Source organism: Leptonychotes weddellii, chromosome 13, assembly GCF_054177405.1.
Source record: "Leptonychotes weddellii isolate Sample4059 chromosome 13, ASM5417740v2, whole genome shotgun sequence".
Classification (NCBI taxonomy): Eukaryota; Metazoa; Chordata; class Mammalia; order Carnivora; family Phocidae; genus Leptonychotes; species Leptonychotes weddellii.
The window spans coordinates 646,879-669,472 of record NC_138381.1 but is presented as its reverse complement, the minus strand read 5'-3'; the positions used below and the strand labels follow the sequence as shown (position 1 = coordinate 669,472).

Here is a 22,594-nt window from a genome sequence, read left to right as displayed (position 1 = left end):
CCCACAGCACACGGGACACGTGTCCGTGCTGCAGCCCTCCCCACTGTCCTCCCCCAGCAGCCGCAGACTCTGCACGTGGTTCCCAGTGCGCTCAGTGCCTCTCGGGAGCAGACTCGTTTCGTGCTCTTGTCTCTTCCTCTGCATCACGAGGTTCCTGAGGAAAGGGACTCTTGTTCCTCTTTGTGTCTCAGGCGCTTGGTACACGATCTTATTTACTCTTGGCCGCATCTGTGCAAGCTCCATGGTCATGTCCTTATTTGCAGACACACTGAGGTGTGAAGTTCCTCAGTGCACGGTGACCAGTAGGGCTCGCACCCAGGCCCATCGGCCTCGAAAGACCCAACACATAGTGATGCCTTTAAAGGAGTTTTTTGCCCAATGCATGAGTGAATTCCAAGTTTATTAGAAAGCGGTGGGAATGTGAGAGTTGACTGTGTTTGAAGCCACGCGGGCGCAGAAGCCGTGCAAGCTGATGTGCGAGGGGCACGTTTGGCAAGGATGGTGAAGAGATCTTTCCATCCTAAGGAGCTGACATTTCATGTAGATGGTGGACGTTGCTGGTGCTGTTTGAGGGAGGGAGGAGAATGAAGGGTCCTTATTCGAGGAAGGTGGCACCAGTCAGAAGGTCAGAAGCCATTCCCGAGGCTCGCAAGTCGGGATGAGTGGTGAGGGCCCCAGAGTACACGTAGCAGCGGGAGCCGCCCCGCGCCACACCCCTGCGGCTGGCTTGAGGAGGTCTGAGCGTTGGCAGAAAGGACAGGGAGGATGATGGAGGGCGGCATGTGGGGCACTCCGCCTGCACGCCTGTGGACCCCCCTGCCAGCCTCCGCCGGTGTTTCACAGTGGGGGGGTGGGCGGCAGTGGGCGGCAGTGCCCGCACTCAGGCGCTCAGGTGGCGCTCCCGCAGGGGCGGGTGCTGCTGGTCAGGGGGCGTGCGGGCCAGGTGGCGGAAGGGGAGGCCAAGGCTGTGCATCCACAGGGTAGAACAACCATCCTAGAGGAAGAGCGGGTGGAGCTGGGCGCTATGAGATCTGGGAATGGTGACACCTTAGACCCTGGAACGTCTGCAAAGCCAGAGAATCCTAACAGTGTGGCCCCAGCACAACACACACACAGACCAGGGGAACAGAAGCAAGAGCCCAGAAAAAACCCCACCCGTAAATGGGCAACTAACGTAGGACAAAGGGGGCAAGAGTAGACAGTCTCCTCAGTACGTAGTGCTGGAAGAACTGGACAGCAGCGTGCAGAGGAACGAAACTGGACCTTTGTCCTGCACCACACAAGATGAACACAGAACTGAAGACCAGAAACCATAGAAGTTCTAGAGGAAAGCACAGGCGGTAATCTCTTTGACATTGGCCTTATCAACATTTATTTGGATCTGTCTCTCCAGGGAAGGTCAGCAAAAGCTAAAATAAACAAACGGGATTACATTAAATGGGATTTCATCAAACTAAAAAGCCTCTCCAGAGCCAAGGAAACCCATCAACAAAATGAAAAAGGAACCTATTGAATGGGAGCAGATATTTTCAAATCATCCACCCTGTAAGGGGTTAATATCCAAAAACATATGAAGAACTTAGACAACTTAGTATCAAAAAATTAAAACACCCCAGTTTAAAAATAGGCAGAGGATCTGAAAAGACATTTTTCCAAAGAATACCTGTAGACACATGAAAAGATGCTCAACATCACTAATCGTGGGAGAAATACAAATCAAAACTACGATGGTACATCTCCCTCACACAGGTCACAGTGGCTAAAATCAACAGGTGTTGGCGAGGATGCAGAGAAAGGGGAACCGCTGGGTACGGCTGGTGGGAATGCAAGCTGGTGCAGCCACTCTGGAAAACAGCATGGAGGTTCCTCAAGACGTTAAAAGGAATCACCATGTGATCCAGCAATTGCACTTCTGGGTGTTTATCCAGAAGTTTATCCAGAAAATGAACACTAATTCACAAAGATACACACCACCCCTATGTTTGCAGCAGCATTATTTACAATAGCCAAGATCTGGAAACATCGCAAGCATCCATCCATAGATGAATGGATACAGGAGAGGTGGTAGAGACGTACGTTACTCAGCCATAAAAATGAAATCTTGCCATTTTTGACAAAAAGGGTGGACCTAGAGGGTATGGAGCTCAGTGAGATGAGTCCGAGAAAGTCAAAGTTGTGGAATCTATTAAATAACCAAACGCAAGAGAAACAGACTCATAGACATGGGGAACAAATGGGTGGTTGCCAGAGGGGAGGTCTGGGGAGGGGGGTGGGGAGCCGCAAACCTCCGGTTATAAAATGAGTCACGGGGATGAAGAGTACAGCCTGGGGAGTGTGGTTGGTGATACTGTAGTAACACTGTGCGGTGACAGACGGCGACTGCATTTACCATGGGGAGCGTTTTGTATAAAAATAGCGAACCACTGCCGTGTACACCTGAAACAGATGGTGTGTGTCAGTTAGCCTTCAGTTTTCACAAAAAAGAACTACGGAAGTGATCCATCCAGTTACGGCGACAGCACTGTGAAGCGGTGGGTCTTCGCACCCCCAGTGCCGTCCCCGCGATCCCGCCGGTGTGAGCTAGTGAGCGGAGCAGGGGACCCCGGACTTAGGGTCTTTGGTCACTTGCGTTCACTGGTTTACAAACCTAAAGAAATAATAGTTTATTCTTGGCAGGAACTGTGCAGGTGTAGTATTCTTATTTTTGCCATACGTATAAAATTGTTAGTAATAAAAAGGTTGAAAGAAGTATTATTTATTGTAGTCGTATTTATAAACTGCCTCATTACCGCAGCCCACCGTAGATTAGAAGCCTCACATTCAGTGTATGTCAGGAAAAAGTGTCTACAGGAGATTCTTTGATTATGTCAATCTGATAAGTAAAACATTTTTTATTAAAATAACATATTAAATAATTTTTCAGGGAACTGCTCATTTGGGCATACGTAACAGGTGAGCTTGGTGCTTATTCTAATAGGAATTAATGTACAATTTCATTATCTTTTGATGATAGATAACTATCGTTTTCATCTCAAATCTTTGATGTAAATAATTTCTAGAACTTCCTTATTTCATTTGGAGGCTGAATTGTTTTTAATTACATTCTTTAATATAAACTACTATTTTAATTAATTCTGCTTTACTTAATGAGGATGACATAACCAGAAAACCCTTTTAAACTGTACTTCTCACATAATTTTGATTTCAGGAAACTTAGGTGCCATTTAATTGAGGTACTAAAAGGGCTAAATAGAATTTTGCAAAAAGCAAAATTTCTAAAACTAATCAGCATCCCTGAGAAGAGCTGCTCTTTGAAGTTTATGAGACCCTAATGTATAGTATTATATCCATTCTTGTAAGAAGGTTAATCAAAACAGTCTCTGAAACAGTGTCAATGAAATACGGGTTTTCCTTTATGTTAAAGTAGCCTTCCTGTCCTAGTGGGAGTTCTGAGCTATTTTGTCTTGAACACCAGTGTGTATGGAGTCATGGATAGATGCGAAAACATTTTGTATTATATCTTCCACGTCACGTGTGCCAAAGAAAGTTAGTTAATATCTTATGGGTGTCTTGTAGCCGTGTGGAAAGCCCAGCTTCTAACTGACTGGGGCTAGGATTGTTCATATCCACGTTGATAATTATATCAGTCAGCGGGTAGTCCTTCTGTGAGCTGTGAGGTACGTGCAGAAAAGCCCGGGGGAGACTACATGGCCGCACTTTTCATTACCGCACCTGACGTATGTGCTCACAGGTGTTCACGCTTCCTCAGGTTGCTTTACTTCTAGAAAACCCAGTAAGCAAAAATCATACATGCGTATTGTATGTGCATTTTTATATTAAGTGATACACATACACAATGTTTGGGGTTTTCAGAGTCATGAAGATGTGTAACATTGTGAATTTATGGTCACTTTTAATGAAAATTCACCGTTTTTGAAATAACGTTAACCTCTCGCTGCCTTTCATAATGTTACTTCACTGTATTTGGCAGACCCAAGACATCTCATAAAATTGACCTGTGTGTGCTCCTCTCTTAACTGCCTTCCTTACACACCAGGAGTGAAGCACTTCCTCGTGCTCAAGCACACGTGAGTGCCTGGCCTACATGGACTGGCCGTCCCCAGGAGTGAGCCCTGGCCATCTGGAGGGACGTGAGCACCTCCAGGCAGCTCACCGGGCAGAAGCCCAGCTAAAGAGAACGTGCCTCCCTGCTCACTGACCTTTCTTTTGCTCCACACGATGCAAGCGGTGCTAAGGGTTAAATGCATCTGTTTGTGTTCAGTGACAAATACTTAATTTTTCAAAATTGGGTTTTTTTTAAAAACTGGTAGGCACGCTAATTTGGGACTAGTTGATGTCTTTCTCAGGCAGTGTTCTAGAGTATAATTACAAAGATAGTGACTCTGTTTTCCAGTTTCATGCCTGTCTCTTTCAGAACAGGCAGAAGTTCTATTTGTACCAAACAATGCATCTGAACTGAAAGGCAGAGGCCACACTTTCTTCAGGTAGTTAGAGCCCTTCACGTTATTGCACGCTCTTCCGGAGGGATCTGGGAGGGACACTTGTCCTCAGTGGGGAAGGACATTCCTAGCTGCTGGAATTACAGAGCAGAGCATTCTCACTGCCGAGGGGCGCCCAGGTATGAGAGCTCGGCCCATGGATGTCCGTGTACGGGATGGGGAGTCCTGGTCCTGTTGAGCTTTCCTCTGTGACCTGGTCTTTGTTGCAGGAACCCTCACCCAGAACGAGATGGTGTTTAAGCGGCTGCACCTGGGGACCGTGTCTTATGGAGCAGACACGATGGACGAGATCCAGAGCCACCTCAGGAATCCATACTCACAGGTAAGCTCATCGGCGTCCGCACGGGAGCTGCTTGCAAAAGTGCCCGGCTCCGTCGAGCCAGCCTGAACCCGCTGTATCCGCTAATCTGGAAATCAGCAAACATCTTTGAATGTCCTAAAGCACTCAGTTCTAATTTATAAATCAAGAAGCAGTCTTTGAACCAATTTTAAATAAGCATTTCTATACTGTAAAATAATAGAAGGGATATAATGACCTTAAACCAGTTACTCATATGAAATAATTTTCTTAGTGAAATACTCCAAAAAATTACTCAGGATAGGTAGTATCTTTAAGACTATGAAGTAGAATACTACATCACAGGTGTTTCTCACCAGTTCCTCTGGGTTTCTTCGTAATTAATAAGATTTTCTCATATTTTTTTGCTTCTTCAATAAACAGAAGTAGACACACGGTATCACGAGCCCTAGTGTCCCTGTCATTCTGCCTCAGCAGCTATCCATGCACCGCAGACCCGGTTCCCTCCGTAGCCCTTCTCCTCCTTCACCATACCACTGTGAAGTGAAACTCAAATGTCGCGTTATTTCATCTGCAAATACGTCGTCTGTGTCTGGATTAGATAAGGACTCCTTGGGCGGGGGCGGGGGGCGTATATCCTAAATCTTGGCCTTTCCCTGGAGCCTCAGGAGCTCTCTGAGGTTGCAGGAACAGGAAATACACAGCCTAGTAGCCACAGCGTTTGCCGGAGACTTTGTAGGCCGTGTGCTCTGCAAGTGCGTCTGTGGCCTGGGAAGGTCCTGACTCACCAGGTCCTGACATTGGGCCCACAGGGCCACGTGTTCCCACAGATGACGGGGTGTGGGGCAGGCAGACACAGGCCACTCTGCAGAGTTCATTTTAGGCCGCGCGGGTCCCCTAGCCTGTTCCCAGGTGGCGTTCGTGTTGCGCTCATTTGAATTCACTGATTCTGGGTAACCAAACCTCGCAAGCCCAGGGCGTCTAAGATGCCGCATGCACAAGGCTGTGGTTTGAACCCAGGGCCAGCCATCACTTCCCTGGGCTGCTTTTCTGCCTCTCTGCTGGCCTGTTGTGGGGTTCGGTCACCCCCATCGTAACAGGCCAGCATATATCAGGTGCAAACGTGCACATCGCCCGCCCCCCAGGGAAGAGGGGGCTCGCATGTACACAGACCACTGCCGCCTCGAGGCTCCCACGGGCCATCTGGCAGCGGTGCCCCCAGAGGCTGTAGGCCCTGTGTATTGACGGTCATACTTCTGACTTGACTTTCATAGACGGGGCTGAGCCACACGCCCTGAGCAGTTTCTGCTCTGACCAAATTCAGGTGTACTGTCTGCCTTACATTCAGTTTGTGAAAACCTTCTCTTTCCTCTCTAATGTTTACCAGAATGGCGTGTACTTTACTTTTCAAGACGCTGTCAGATGAAAAGTGTCTAATGCATATGTGTTTATCGTATGTAATGATCACTTACACAAGCACACATACGTGCACACATACACTTAAAACCAAGCCCTTTCTTCAGTTGGATGTCATTCAGTTCAGTACAGAGCATTTTGTAACCTAGAACATTTATTAACAGAAGGAAAATCTAAAAAGGAGAAGGAAAAAGACTTCCCTTCTCCTGGTAATCTAGGTCTAGGTCAAAACAGTACCAGGTAAAATCTGTTTTTAAAAAAATAAATTTACATTATCCATGAATATGATTTTAATAGCTCCAAATAAGCTGTTTTACTAGAAAAATTAAAAACAGAAAGGATGAGTCAGTGTATAAAAATAGCAAGTATTTAATACTTATTTCCATGGAGGAGGTCTTTTAAAAATCTTTTTTTCTAAGCTGTCTGTTGGTTGGCTGATTAGATAGTACTCTTTTGTAAAATTGATTTTATTCCTGAGATTCTGTCCTTTTATTAAGATGATAATAGTCTACCAAGTCCACTGCAATGTAACACGAATCTTTCATAATCTGATTATATTTCCCCTCCGGAAGCATTTGGTGATGGAGGGCATAATCTTTAATGGCATTTGTGTGAAATTAAATTATACAGCCATCGATAAACAGAGTCCTAAGGGGAGTCAGCCGTGTTGCGTGCCGCTCTCCCTTTGCCGTGCGAGCGGCACACGGGTGGGAGGCGAGCGCGGGCGAGAGGCGGCGCCGGCAAGCCCTTCATTAGACAGCACTGTGACTTCACTGGCAGAGTAGTCACGGCTCGGTGGCTCTGCACGCCCCGTCCAAAAGCGAGAGCCTGGCTTTCTCAGGAGGGCCGTCACGAGTGGCCATGAAGGTAACCGAGGAGCCTCCGTGGTCCTGCTCCACCTCCCCCGGGAGCGGGGGGAACGGCCTGCCGCCCACCCCACCGCCGGAGGCGAGTGCCCTCGAACACAGCCCGTTGCGGGGGGTGCCAAACGCAGGGAGCAGGGAATCATGTCCGGAGCGCGAGAGTCTGAACTAGGAGGTGGGGATCAGTTTTCGTCGGATGCAGGGGTTACTGTCATGCACAAAACTAGCTCTCATGCAGAGGCTGTGACAGGCTGGATTCCTTTATTGTATTACAGGAAGGTTCGTAAGTCTTTTTTCCCTGCTTTTAGCGTTAGTCCACTTCAGGTCCAGCACTTTTTAACGAGACACGAAAGCAGTTAGGAGTATGTGGCTCTGGTTTGCTCTTTAACTCACCCCATCTTTGCACGGAGAACAAACATGACTTATTACGGACTTAGCAAGCCAATGCCGTGGATCAAGTGAATGTAGAAAAGGAAAGCTCTCCGACTCTAGGTACTGCAACAGACAGTCTGGTCGCCGTGCCAACCGGGAGACGCCAGTGTGCTGGCACAGACCCAGCACGTGAGCGAGCCCGGCACGTGAGAGCTGCTTGTCTCATCCCTCACTGATGCGCTCATAAACATCACGCAGGGTGGTACCTCCAGTATCGGCTACGTGTGTCTCTAGTTTTGTGACGTTCCGTATTTTAGCAGATGCAGTCTCAAGCTAGCGGGAACGCTGCCAGTTCAACGCCACCAAGAAAGGCCCAATCCTCAGCTCCCAAAGTGAGAAAAAGTGTTAGCAGTCGAGTCCACGACGCGGTGAAGGCCATTGCGCTCTGCCACAACGTGACCCCCGTGTACGAGCCTCGAGCCGGCGTGACCGCGGAGGCCGAGTACGCGGAGGCGGACCAGGACTTCAGCGACGGGAACCGCACCTACCAGGCCGCCAGCCCTGACGAGGTCAGTCGGGGCCTCTTAGGGGATGTCAGATACAAACCTGCACCGGAGGCGTGAGAATTCGTTCTTCCGGGGCGTGAATGCAAGGGGAGCTTTATTATCGCATCTAATGGTGCCTTAGCTCCAGGCCTGAAGGCCACACGGCTCTTTTGGATCCGTGCATTTGGTCCTCGTGTGTCCACATACTCCAGAAAGTCTTAAGAGTGAGTTACTGGAAAACACATGAGAAAAATCAGAGTTTTACTGAATTTGTAAACTGATTTGTGACCAAGTCAGATCTTAACAAAGCTGCTGGAGCCTGGACTGTTCCTCCCTCATCGTCCCATCTTCATACTTCCACATGAATTGTCAGGCTTACATGTTAAATTTCCGGGTTTGTTTGTTTGTTTTGCCAGAATTTAGCTATAGCATATTTATTTCAAAAGAGAATTGGGATGTAAATCATTTCAAAAATCTACAGAAGACAGAAACAGTAAAATCTTAAATGTGGCAAATTAGTCATTTCTGACCTTACATCATTTTTTTATTTTTATTTTTTTATTTTGTTTAAAGATTTTATTTATTTGTTTTTGTCAGAGAGAGAGAGAGAGAGAGAGAGAGAGCGCTCACAAGCAGGGGGAGCAACAGAGAGGAGAAGCGGGCTCCCTGCTGAGCAGAGAGCTCGATCCCAGGACCCCGGGATCACGACCTGAGCCAAAGTCAGTCACTTAACCGACTGAGCCACCCAGGTGCCCCCATTTTTTTTATTTTTAGATTGATAAAAGCCATTGTTAAATTAATTTGCCCAATTCCTGTTCAGCCAGTATATTTTAAATAACGTTTTCTTGTGCTCTCCCTTGTACTCAAGGTTCTTGAGATGATTCTGTAATCAAGCCAACGACCACGGGAGCAATATAAGTAAACAAGCTTCTTTAAATACTCCATGAAATTGGATCATGTAATAACCCCCAAAAAGTACCGTCAATCACAGTTTAAAAAAGAAAAATCAGATCTAATGTTTTAGAGCGAGGAGCCCGGTGATTCTCATAAACGAGTATTTCAGAAGAGCACGGTCCTTCTGCCCCGGTGACATCGCAGCAGGGAACTTGGGCGCCGCTTCCCCCCGAGATGTCCGCGTCGGCGAGGCTGGGGGGCTGGGGCCTCAGGCTGCCGCTGGGAACCACAGCGTGAAACCAGGAGCGCTGAGGTGCTGGGGCCTAACATGCACTGCAGAGTCCGGAGCACTGACAAGAGCATCCCTGTCGTGCTAAATAAAATTAATTAAGAGGTCAGAAGATACATCTGTAAGTTTCCCGTGTTAGGAAAGGCGTCCTGTGAGTCATAGCTAGAGCCAACTTGGGACCTGGGGCAGAGAGGACTGTGTAGACGTGTGTTGTGGGTGCTGGCTCTCAGGGGTTTGTGTCCTGCTTCCCTGCAGCTGGGAGCAGCCGGTCCTGCCCGGCCTGTTTGTTCCTCGAAAGCTGCTTGCGACCATCCTGATGTGTTTCGTTCCCAGAGGCGCCCTCAGGCTGTGTCTGCCATCTCCTGGGAGCCACAGGGGCTCACCAGCACCCTTCATCCTGTCTGCACGGCACGGAGACTGACAGTTTTGTTTTCTTCAGTCTTTTTTGTGTATCTGCCTTTTTCTGTACCTGTGCTCGGTTCCAGAAGTGCTGATTGCTGGGCCTGGTGTGGGGCTGGTGCTTCTCCATTCTGGAAACGCACTAAGTGGCCCCCACAGCTGAGAACCACTGAGTCTTGTGAGTCTTCCCTGGGCGCTCCCTATGGTGTGCGGGAAGCACCGCGGCCAGCAGGTGGAGGGCCACACCCTGGAGACAGAGACTTGGGACCTGGTTACCTTGTTCTGACTTCATAATGACGAGGAACCCGAAGTGCACCAGCAGACGCTCGGCGTTTTACTAAGCTTTATGCACCGCTGTATTATTTGAAAACCAAATTTATTTTTGAAGAGGTAGTTAAACAGGCACTGCCTTGTTTATTTAGTCAGGAAATTAGCCCATGATAACTAAACAAGCTACTTTAGAAATTAGGACATGTCATTACTCATGTAAAAGCTTAGAGGTGGTGAAAAACAGCCAAAAAGATGAAAGTTCAGTTGTTTTTCTTTAAACGCGGAAAGCTGAGACCAGTTTCACTAGCTCCAGGCCTCCCCGCAATGCTCGCTCACATGGAGACACCTTCCCCCGCCCCGCCCCCTGCAGCTGCCTGCCACACCCCTGCAGCCCTGGGCCCCCTGCACTGCGGGGTTCTGCTCGGGGCTGATTTAGCTGGAGCAGGCCTCCTCACGCACCCCCGGTGTCCCGGGCACACTGCGGGTCACACAGCTTGCGTGGGGCTCAGAGCGCCTCGCAGACAAGAAGCATTCAGGTTGCTGTGCTCGAGTCATTCCCGTGCACCCCAACTTCTTCCCACGCCTCTGCCTGCACCCCACCCAGGATGCTCTTGTTGGTTCACAACCAGCTGACAGTGGGCTCGTCAGGGCTGGGGTAGGGGGAACTTCCAACCCTGTTGTATTACTGTTAGACATTTTTACAGTAACTTTATTATTCCTATAATTAGTTTTTAAATTAAACTGAAAAGAATGAAAGAGCCTGAAGACAAAGAAGGATCTCAAAGCCTGTTTGATCCTGAACCATCACCTTCATAACAGCTTGTGGGGGTCGACCCGGCACCTTTTGGGCATGACGCGGTACCACAGGTGTTTGAGGGGAGGGGCGGTGCTCTCTCTCGGCCTCCTCAGACTCTTGTCTTCTTTTGTGCCCCGTGAGGGTCTCACCCGGACCGCCCCCCCGCGGGTGTGCGGGTCTCAGCCACCACCACCCCCCCCCCCCGCCACCGCCCTGCAGGTGTGCGGGTCTCAGCTGGGCCCTTGAGGCCCAGGCTGCAGGGAGGTGCTGGGACGGCCCTGCCTTGGGCAGAAAGGAGGGAGCTGTCCGTGGTATTTATCTAGAAATCAGTTTCCTGGGAATATCAGGCCTTGATGTTCGAGCAGGGGCCAGAGCCCTGGAGTCCATAGCCAGGCCGAGTCTCGAGTCTCGCAGTAAAAGGTCTTTCCCCGTTCTGCTGCCTGATGACCTTGTGATGGCGAATCCCCATCGCTGTGGAGTCCCAGCGTCACCCAGCTCTTCTCAGGATCGCTGGCGCAGCCTGTGAACACTGGGACTGGCCGCGGTGTGGCAGGTGGTTGAGGAGCTGCGCAGGGTAGCCGGCTCATCACGCACGGGGAGGCGGGCACGGGGCGCGTGGGGAGGCCCAGTTCCGCCATCTCTCCGGCTCTCCTCCTCGGTGTGCTTGGTCTGGAGTCTGCTGGTCGGGGGACGGGACTTCATTAGCACCCCACTGGTACACTCTGTAGATTGTGTTGACCAATAAATATGGAGACATCTGTTGTGGCCAAACTGCATGCAGCTTTGGGAATCGTGTATGTAGCACATATTTTTATTTGGTAATAGGAAATCTAGGAGAAACTGCTCAGAGGAAGAGCTAAGATTTAGATGATGTATAAATTGCCATCTTAGCATTCCATTGTATGCTTTGAAACAGATGTGGGCCCCTGGTCACGGCCCTTTAAAGGAAATGGACCACGTTCCTTTTCATACAAAGAAAGGGTTGAACACATTTTTTTCTGTATTATATAACATTCTAGAAATTCTCAAAAATTGCATGTGATTATATATTGAAAAAGAACTATTTCCCAGTCTTAAGCCTAGGAAACTGAGACCACAGATGTTTCTCAAGAAAAATTTTATTAGAAGTTGTAAAAATACTATATTACATATTTACCTTGTTACCTGCCAAAAGTAAATATAAATTTTATTGAAAATACATGGAATTTTTCATCTTTAGGTTTTTATATAACTCATAACACTTTCTAAATCTTAAATTAGGTATTCACAATAGAGAGGGAATCTCATCAATTCCAAGATTACCGGAATCAGATAGAAACTGCTAATCTTATAATTAGAATTTTTTCCTTGTTTAAAATTTCTTTCTACTTTGGAGATTGGACAATGATTAAAAGTGGCAGCCCATTTAAATAATCTTAAAAAAAATCCCTAACACATATTTTAAATCTGAAAATGAAGAAAATAGAGTTCGTCATAATTTTTAAAGAGCTCTATTGATGCAATGTTTGCAAATCCCTAAGGCCCAAGGAAAATAATCTAAATGGTTCATTATTTAGCTTATTGAACTTTGCTGCAGTTAGGTTGACGGATGATGGCAATGCTTCCCAATCACCAAAGCACCGTTTTAAAAGCATTTTTTATTGAATAAAGTGCTTAGAATATTGCACCCTGGAGCTTTATTCAGGGAAATGGCTCAATTGATGTTTTCTGTTTGACCTCAGCTTTGACCTATCACAACATATATGGTTAATAAGCAACATTATCATTTCAGAGACGTCACTGGTTTTGTCCATTCTGCATCAACACCCTGCTCTTACAATCCCTACGTGTTTATGGCTCTTGTGTCCTCTTCGTCTTTAGAAAGAACGTAATTTAAGTAGAATGTTCTTGTTTCTGAGACCCTGGTATCACAGTTGCAATTCTTCACAACATAAGTGGCCTTCATTTTCATTTTCCTGAAAACAGAAAGGATCTCTTACCTTACCTAAAGATGTGCACAAATGAATGTTTTATACAAATAATGAAATTCTGGGGGAGTTAATGTTAAATCCTTAAAGGCTCTGTGAGGTACAGTCATTAAATACTTGCTGGGACGTGTCATCGGGGAACATCGGTGATACTTTAAGGTGTAGCAAGCGGTGGTAATGTTCAAGTGTCAGTAACTCATCGTGTATTCACCATGTGGAGCCCACTGATGCCCTGTCCCTGTTTCTTATGATAAGTGATCAATATTTCATTTTCTCTGAGAGAGTAGAAAGTTTCACTTGCCTGTCACTTTATCTCCACAGCCTGAGCATAGCAAACTGCAGCTTAGTAAACATTAGATGTTCCCTGGAAATTCCTGGACAGAATTAAGACCCATCCTCCTTCGGTTGTGGTGTGTCCCGTGCGAGACCCCGAATGTCGTGAGGCCTCAGAGCGGATATGCGCTCCGTGGGCAGAGCCTTGGTGCTCACAGTCCCCAGCTCCAGGGATCAGGGCACACGGTGACACAGACCCTGAAGACCTCTGGCCTCTTTGGGCCCAAAAAGACTGATTGGCCATGATTTTTAATGACTGCTTCCTTCTGAAAACTAGCTGTTTATTGGTAATATTCTTCTCCGCACTGTGGCGAGAACGTTCTGTGTTTACATGTTATTTTCAGGTACAGATACCAGCTCCTCACTTGGACATTTATTTGCAAGAATCAGCTAAATGCCAAACCACAAGTGGATTATTTAAATATGGAAGTAAATATCGTCCTTAATGGCCTTACTTTGGGGTTTCCCAAAGCAAGCTCTCATGGGTGGGGTGTGTCCCGTTGTATACTCGCTGTATTGTGCGTGTTCAGTGGCGTGGGGCTGTGATGTTGCGTTAGAGCGTGTGGGGGCGGGCCCCTGTCTGACGGACGCCTCCTCCCAGGAGCAGCGGACAGTGCGTGCACAGCCAACCATGACTGCTGATCGGCAGGTTTTCCAGGTGATCAGATTACATTTCATGTTCATATTCTGCTAAGTTATAACAATGATGGTAATACCACACTCGAAAATGAAGACAGGTCTGTGATCAGGTTATGATCTATCAAATGCCTGGTGAGAAAGGCATCCCTGGCTTGTACCTGGCAGGTACGTGTATGTCGTTGCTAATGTGATCAAAGGAGGTTCTCCCAAGCTTTTCAGTAATGGCACAGAAGCTGCTGAATAATGGAATTGTAGAGAAAGACTAATGTTAAGATCTTGCTTCATGTTTTCTCTCCTACGGAAGGGCCCTTGGAAACACCTTCCTGTAGTGGTTATACTTAGCATGGAGAAGTGCGATGTGCACATAAGTTGCCTGTGACAAAGATTGTGTGTTACTAAGTGGCCTGTGGATGAGATTTAGCCCAGGCTCCCTCTTAAATATATTTTTTATATTCACATTTTAATTAATTTTACCTCTGTGTTATTGTCAGTAGTTACATTATTAGAAATTTCCAGAAAGGGGCGCCTGGGTGGCTCAGTTGGTTAAGCGACTGCCTTCGGCTCAGGTCATGATCCTGGAGTCCCGGGATCGAGTCCCGCATCGGGCTCCCTGCTCAGCAGGGGGTCTGCTTCTCCCTCTGACCCTCCCCCCCTCATGTGCTCTCTCTCTCTCATTCTCTCTCTCTCAAATAAATAAATAAAATTTAAAAAAAAATCTATATAATATATGGGCGCCTGGGTGGCTCAGTCGGTTAAGCGACTGCCTTCGGCTCAGGTCGTGATCCTGGAGTCCCGGGATCGAGTCCCGCATCGGGCTCCCTGCTCGGCAGGGGGTCTGCTTCTCCCTCTGACCCTCCTCCCTCTCGTGCTCTCTGTCTCTCATTCTCTCTGTCAAATAAATAAAATCTTAAAAAAAAAAAAAAAAGAAATTTCTAAAAGCTCAGTAGTCATGGAAGTAGTCATTTGAAATGTATTAAGCCTTTAAGTTTGGAGTTATCTTTACATTTCAGAGAATGATCTCTCAGGATTACATCCTGTTAGAAGGTCAGGCAGCAGCTTCCGGAGGAACATGGCAGCACACACGGAGGATTTGATAAACCACTTTCCCCACGTTTTATTCCGGTACTGACAAAACTGCCAGAACAGATCAAGTCAAGCAGTAGCACCGGAAACTGCCTTACTAAAGAACCCTACCTGAGCACCAGGACAACTTCGTGTTCTGTGGGCCATGGATACAGGGCGAGGGGTGCTAGATGGCCCACACTGTCACAGAGAGCATCCCCCGGGAACAAGAAAAGACATGCACACCCCCCCGCCCCCGCCCTTCTCACTGATGGGGAAGGCAGGTGGCTGTGTGTTCCCTGCTCCTGAGATAATTCTGAGCCAAAGACCTGGCCGTTTCTACCCAGCCCTCAGCAGCTTTGTATGTATGTCCTGTTAGTACAGAGAACACAACCAAAGAGAAGCCCTGGTCAGGAGAGGCCAGAGATCCAAAGCAACGTCCGTGCAAACACTGAACAACTCCCGCTCACGCTCCAGCTCCCAGGGCACAGCCAGCAGCGTGGGGGGGGGGGGGGGGCGGCGGACGAAATTGCATTTCCCTTGGAGGACATACCCGGGAGCATCTTGCAGACCAGACCAGAGGCTGTGCTCCCCAACAGAATAAGTGAACTCGCATCAACGAAAAAATTCAGAAGGATAAAACAAAACCAGAGGAAAGTAGGAGAAAGAAAAGGTAAGGAGAACAAAAAGTAATGATTGAGAAGGCAATAAATTCAGAAATTGTTGGCAAAGATCGTAACTAATATAAACTAATATAAACTGGTGAGTGCAAACTAAGTGCAAAATTAATCCAACACAAAACTTTTCTGGAACAAGGAGGATATTCCAAAGGTTTCTAAATCACTTCATGAAGCCAACTTAATTCTAAATTCTAAAATCTGATCAAGATAACATAAATAGACACACAGTAAGAAAGAGATTTACAGATGAATATTATGACCATAGAGACAGAAATCCTGTAGTACCCACAAACCTACAGTATGTTGAAAGACCATGACCCAGTAGCATTTTTCCTAGGAATACAAGAATGATACTAGGAAATACATTAGCATGGCTCTGTAGGAGTCAGAAATCACTTGATAATCTCATTTCCATTAGTGAGTGCCTTAAAAAAGGCATTTAAGTTAAAATTCAGTACCCATTCCTGGATCAAAACAAACAAACTAGGCCCCTCTCCACATCCAGTAATAGTCAATGCAAAATAGAGAGGTCCTTTCTTACCATGATTCATGATGCCAGTCTTAAATCAATACTCACCATCACACCAGCTAAACTCTACAGCCGTCCCAAGTGAAGAATAAAACAAGGATGTCTGCTAACTGCAGTACCATTTCATACTGTCCTGGATGTTCTATCCAGACAGTGTGTCAGAAAAAAATCATTGTCATTATTACAAGGAAATAAAATTACTGCTTAGACATGACATGACTATATCTAGGCAACCGAAGAATCATCATTCAGGAGACCCCAGTAAAAATACACAAACTCATACTTTCTTACATATCAACAACCACCTGCTACATTGAAGACGATGTCCCATTCATAAACCCACAACAATAAAAATATTTAATCATGAACTTAAGTAGAAATATGTCCTGTGGGGAAAAGAAAACAGCCAATTTTAAAGCTATGCTTCAAAGCACTGTTATTAATGCTTTACCTACATCAGTCTTTTAATAGATTCTGAAAGAGGTGTCCTCATTGATTGTTCAGGTAATTGTCAGCCCTGGCTCCCCTTCAGAAACATCTGAGGAGTTTTAAACCCTCCAATGTCTAGATTTCTTCCAAACCTACTGAAACTAAATCTGCAGAATGAACATTCTTCACCAATTCCTTCTATTATTCCTGATTGATCTGTTTTAAAAACAGTTAATTTCAGTAAATGTGAAGATTGTGGTGTACGTTGCTTAATCAGTTAAGTAGGTACACATGTTCATATTAGACTGTTGTGCGAATCTACATTTTACCAGCACGGGAGAACCTCCTGTGAAGAGCACTGTGCCAGGAGTCCGTAGTCTTGAGTCCTAGAAACCCCTCACCCCTGTTGGGCCTCCATGACCCATCAGAGGGGAGCAGGGCTGTATTTTTATGCCTGGACCAGTGACGCCCCTCCCCCTCCCCCTCCCAGCTCCCTCACAGTTACTGGAATACCCAAGCAGTCTCAGGCCTTGTATCTAATCGAATGTGATTTGCAGTCGCGTACCTTCCCACATCCAGGCCCAGGTGGCTTCCGGTGAATTCAACGAAGCATTTAAGAGGAAATAATACCAATTCTATAGAAACTCTTCCAAGGTACAGTAGGGGAAGGAACACTCGTCTGTGTTAAACTGACACCAATATCAGACAAAGGCATCATGAGAGAGCTACAGACCAAATCACTTCTGAGCAGAGGTGCAGAAATCCCACAGAGTGGGGGCAGGTAAAGCCCAACAGGAGGTGAAAAAGATAACGTCCTGATCAAGTGGAGCTTGCCCCAGGAATGCAAGGCTGGTTTGACAGTTGTAAATCGATCAATGTAATTTCCCACAGACTGTAGGGGAAAATCCATATGATCGTTGCAGGAGCTTCACGGGGAAAAACACTTGGCAAAAATCCAGCGTCTGTTTCTGATAAAATCTCTCAGTAAACTAGGAGTAAAAGAGTTGGTGCAGCTTAATAAGGACATCTTTGAAAAATCCTGCTGTTCACATGATACTTCATAGGAAGCAATGGGTAAGTTCCTTCTAATGTTTAGAGCAGGCAGAGGAGGCGTCCTCTCTTTCCACACAGAACTAGCCAGGGCACTAACGCAAGAAAAGAGAAATAAAAGGCATACAAGCTGGAGAAGAAGAAATAAAACTCTTTTTTGGTAGAGGATAGGATTATCTCCATAGAAAATCCCAAAGGCTCTACTAAAAAAAAAAAAAAAAAAATGGTAATGTTTAAGAACTGAATTTACCAAGATAGCACATCAGAACGCCCATATACAAAAATTACTTGTATTTTTATATACTAGCAGTGAGCAATTACAAATTGAGATTTTTTAATGTACCATTTATCATGCACCAAAAGCACATGAAATACTTAAGGATGGATCTAACCAAACATGCATAGGATTTGTGTGCTGCCAGCACCGAGACAGTGAAGGAGAGTCGAAGAGGGCCTGTGTGTGAGCGTGCGTCGTGCTCACGGACTGGAAGACCTTCTGTTGCCGAGGTGCCGACTGATTTCCTGCCAAGGAGGTGCAGTGCAGAGGGGGTGATGCTTGAAGAAATGATGCCCAGAACAACGGGACTGTCATACACAAAGCCTCAACTAGTATCTCTCCCCGTGTACAAAAATTAAGTCAAGGGGCACCAGGGTGGCGCACTCAGTTGAGCGTCTGCCTTCAGCTCAGGTCATCCTCCTGGGGCCCTGGGATCGAGCCCCACGTCGGGCTCCCTGCTCAGAGGGGAGCCTGCTTCTCCCTCTCCTCCCCGCTCGTGCTCACTCTCTGTCGCTCTCTCTCAAATAAAATCTTTAAAAGAATTAAATTGGTCACAGACATAGGAAAAACCTAGAAGTATAAAATTTCTAGAAGAAAGTCTGTGGGCTTGAGTCAGACAGTGATTTCATGGGACACAAACAGCACAACTTGTAAAAGAAGTTGATGGATCGGACTCAATGGTAAACATCACATTGTTCAGGGACACCATGAAGACGAGGACAAGCCACAGATCTGTAGAATGTGTTTGTGAAACACATGTCTGATCAATGAGTGGAAACCAAAATCCGTGAAGACTTCTCAGAACCTGCTAACAAGAGAACCGCCCCCAATTCAAACGTTGGCAAGAGATCTGAACGGCACCGCCAAGAAGAGGTATTGACTCTAAAACCGTAGGCATAGTGAGGCTTCGTGTGTCTGTCAAGTGACTGGCATTTTGTGGGGCAAGAGCTGGCTGAAAGGTAGACTGGCCACTTGAGGGGGAGAGAGACATTGCTTAGACCCCAGGCCAGTGATGCTGGGCACCTGGGGGCGTGCCGCTCACGAGCACGTGCTCTGGACTGTCCCGTTCACGCTTCAGCGCGTGTCGTAGGCGCCCGTTAGCCCTCCACTCCAGGTAAGAGGTTATGAGTTCTCTCTTACTGAAGGAAGGTTTGTGTTGGCCCCGAACGCACCGCAGTGAGCCCGGTGGAGCTCGGGGGCCTCAGGCACAGAGGTCCTCGAACCACTGCGGGTTCGGGTGTAGAAGGTGACACGTGAGCAGACCCGTCGACGTGTGCGTGTTGTAGTGAGTGCCGCAGCGGAGGGGACAGGCGAATGAAGGGGAGAGTGGGAGGGGGCCAGGACAGGAGCCCCTCAGGCCATCCGCGGGGCCTTCCGGAGGGGCGGGGGCGGGAGACAGCCTGCGGAAGTGGATGGAGAGAGGGTGGTAGGCGGGCTCGCCAATGCAGCCCTGAGCGCACACTGGGACGGGCGGCGGCTCGAGTGGGCCGGCGGGTTCGCTCGCAGCCTGGCGTCCAGCGCCGTAAGCCTGCCTCCCGTAGGTGAAGCTACACGGCGGCCTTCCGGCACGGTGGGGATCTGCTGTCTGAGTTCATGCTGTCGTCCCTTGAGCCGCTTCACACTTCGTAGCCGTGCCGTTCGTTACACATGAGCGCGGCTTTCGTGCTTTCGCAAAGTATGTAATTTTAATTGCTTAAACGTCTTGAGGAGGAAAATAGAGTCAAACTGTCAATGCCCTTGACATTTTCTTTCCTTTTATTTCTACATTTAATAGCACTAGATGGAAGTTACTCTAGGAGGCTCTCTGAACAAATACTGCTGCCCTGCGTCAGAGTTTGTGCGGGTTCTGGCCTGGCCCGCTTCGCGCCTAGTGCGCTCTGAGTCGAGGTGGTGAAGCTCAAGAACAGGACACTGTCCGCCCTTCACTGCGAGCTCGTAGCCACGTGGCTGACTCCAGGGGCAGGTACTGAGCACGTTGGCGGGAAGCCCGCTGCAAGTACTGCATGTCCGGGTCCATCCTTTGGGGTTGGTTGTTTACAGGCCCGTCCAGAAATGTTTGATTTTGTGGCACCCAAAAGAAGCCTCCCACCACTAAGCAGCTTGTGTCAGAACAGCAGTTAAAGCATCTATCTTGTGAAAAAGTTTATACTTCTCTTCTGGTTGGCGTTATGTAGAGAGTTAGTCCTCAGAATGATGATGATTAACAGTTGGCGTGGCACGCTGGCCGGGTGTAAGCCACTAGACGGCTTCTGTTAGGAGCTGCTGCTTGGAACGGGTCGTGAAGTACGTAGTAAACAGATGTGAGTCCACAAGTGTAGACTGCTGAACCCGCCTGGTGGGGCGCGGAGGAGGTGACGGGGCCTCCGCAGAAGCATGCAGTTTAACGTCAGAGTGTAATAGTCCCGCTTTCACAGTGGACGTTCAACATTTCACCTGGGGAGTCCTGGGTCGTTGGCACTTTATAGCGAGGTTTTATAGGAAACGTGTCCAGTGTGCATTTCCTTTTCCACCTGAAGTGAGTTGCAGAATTGTTCGCTTGCCCCTTCTGGATGTGCTCTTTCTGTTGATGGCCACGTGTCTTTTTGTAGTACTGTAACTTAGAGCATATCGCTGGTGCTCCCGATTATGGCGCTGTATTAGCCGTATGGGGTTTTAGGATCTGGGCAAACTTGAGGAGCTCAGGTAACACGCTGGAAAGCCAGAGATGGCGAGCTCTAATCTGAGCCGCACAGTGACTCACTGTTCAACAGTCCGCTCGCCTACGGGATGCTGGACTCACATGTGACCCAGCCGCTCAGCTCAGGAGCAAGACAGCCCCCACGTGTTACTGTTGCTGCAAACAAACCACCCAGCGTGGAGCCTGGGGGGTGGCCCGTGGGGAGGAGTAGAAAAGAGCCACCTGAGAGCACTCCTGGTGCATGGGTCTGGAGTCGGGGCTCACCCAGCCTGCGGAGCGTCTGCACCCTGGGAGGCTGCCACGGATGCCCCACCCCAGGCAATACAGTGGGCCACGGAGACCACCCTTCGCTCAGCAGTCTGCGGGGCGTGTGTCCACCCCTGCAGGGCTGTCCCATCGTCTGGTGCTGAGTGGGGGCCTGAGAACATGTGAACACTTAGGCCGCTGGGTCCTCGCTGCCGTGGGAGGACCTGCCTGCCTTCAGTTCTGCCGCGTCTAACTCACCGTCTCCAATTGTGGCCCCGGCCACCCCGATTCAGACACGCAGATCCTTTCTAGGACCAGAGATGATGCCTTTCTAGATGGCTTTACTTAATTTTAAAAAGCAGTGGAAAATCCCGAATCCAGTCAAAAGACGATTTTTTTCTTCTACTCTCTCCCCAAGGCAGTGCCAAGTAACACTCGGGCATCTCCACGCGGCTTTTCTGTTCTCTGTCCAACCTGGAGTTCCCTCTCCTGACCTGGTCGGGCTCACTGGTCCTGGGGAGGCTCAGCTGGGGGGGGCGCTGGTGCTCGGTACACACGTATTCTGCACGTGGTCAGACGCGCGCCGCGGTTGGGGGTCCGCAAGACCTTCTTCCAGCCCGGGTTCACCAGCAGGACTGCGCAGCCGTCAGACTCACCTCACGGCGATGAGCACAAGAGGACCAGTGGGACCAGGGGAAGGGGTGCCAGGCCGGGGTCCCTCCCCGGGGGTCCTGCGGACAGCACTCACTCGTTGCAGCAATGATGTGACACCGTGCATGGAGCGCTGCCAACCCAGGAAGCCCACCTGAGCCTGGGCGTCCAGGGTTTTCACTGGGGGTCATTCGTGTAGACGCGGGTGACCCACACGTGGCTGACCTTCGTTTCCAGCCCTGCAGGTCAAGGGGACACCACGAGACCGGCGCCCCTCCGTAAAGCACAGGGATGGTGCCGACCACGTGTAGCTGGCCGCCCGTTCCCAGGGCTCGTTCCCGTGGCACGGAGGTCACCCCCAGAAGCACAGGCCCAGCAGGCCGCGGAGTCAGGCTGTTGCCCCTACACAGGGGAGTGTTCTGACCTTGCATTCACTCCCCGGCAGAGGTGAGGGATCACAGCGTGCTCTCCTGACTGAGTGACCCTATCTGAGGCAGCTTTGGTCCTTCACTGTTTTGCAGCAAAACATTTCTAGACAGCAGTTTCTCACAGTATTTGACAAACAAACATTCAAGTTGTTACTATTTGTCTAATTTATCTTCTGGAAAGGGAGAACAGAGATCTTACTGAAACAGTTAATTAAAATAGACAAAAGTAAAAATTTGCTCATTTCCTTTATTTCCCAGAAAAAGGGGAGAGGCATCAATTACACGTTGAGAGTAGGGCTTCACATTTATAAAGGTAAGATGCTGGGTGTTCCTAGAACAGCAGGCTCCCAAAATGCAGCAGAGGAAATCCAGCACGTCAGGCATGGTCCGACCAGCCCAAATATTGTACAGATTCAGGGCTTTGGGCTTTTTCTTGTTTCGAGTTTTGCCTTAGCTCTTTAAACTCAGTCTTCCAGCCTGTTGAGCACATTGTCTCTGGTCAGTGGTTCTGGGTAAGGACACCTGGTAGTGTCCAGGCCGCTCCAGGCACACAGAAGGTCAAGGTGGACACAGCAGGAAAGGCCCAACGTCAGAATTTTCCCTTCAGTGAGACCGTGGGAACACCCCCTGACCCGGGATGTCTGTGCAGACGCCCTCGTGGGCGGGCCTGGCCCAGCGCGTGTGGACGGCGCTCTCCTAGATGCCAGAGCTGACTGCATGGTGTTGCTCACAGCAAGATGAGAATTCTACACCGTTAGATCTCACTGGTTGGCAATCTAATATGTAACATTTTGCTGTCTTGAATTTATAGGTCAGCTAATAGTATGATTTTATTAACTTAAATGAAACTTGTATCTTTAAAGGGAAAATTGAGGAGCAGAAATTGGCACACTGTACGTAGCTGTTCCTACCTCAGCAAGCAGACTTGTGCCCAGCGACGGGGGGGGGGGGGGGGGGGTAGGCG

General features: G+C 48.4%; 1 protein-coding gene across 1 annotated transcript in view; it reads left to right on the top strand.

Moving 5' to 3' along the window:
- The window catches only part of ATP9B (ATPase phospholipid transporting 9B), a 242,509-nt gene that overhangs the window by 184,584 nt on the left and 35,331 nt on the right, over positions 1-22,594 (top strand). The window contains exons 16-17 of the mRNA XM_081802518.1: positions 4,730-4,842; positions 7,787-8,038. Coding sequence (XP_081658644.1) covers positions 4,730-4,842; positions 7,787-8,038 — 365 coding nt within the window. The remainder of the gene's footprint in view (positions 1-4,729; positions 4,843-7,786; positions 8,039-22,594) is intronic.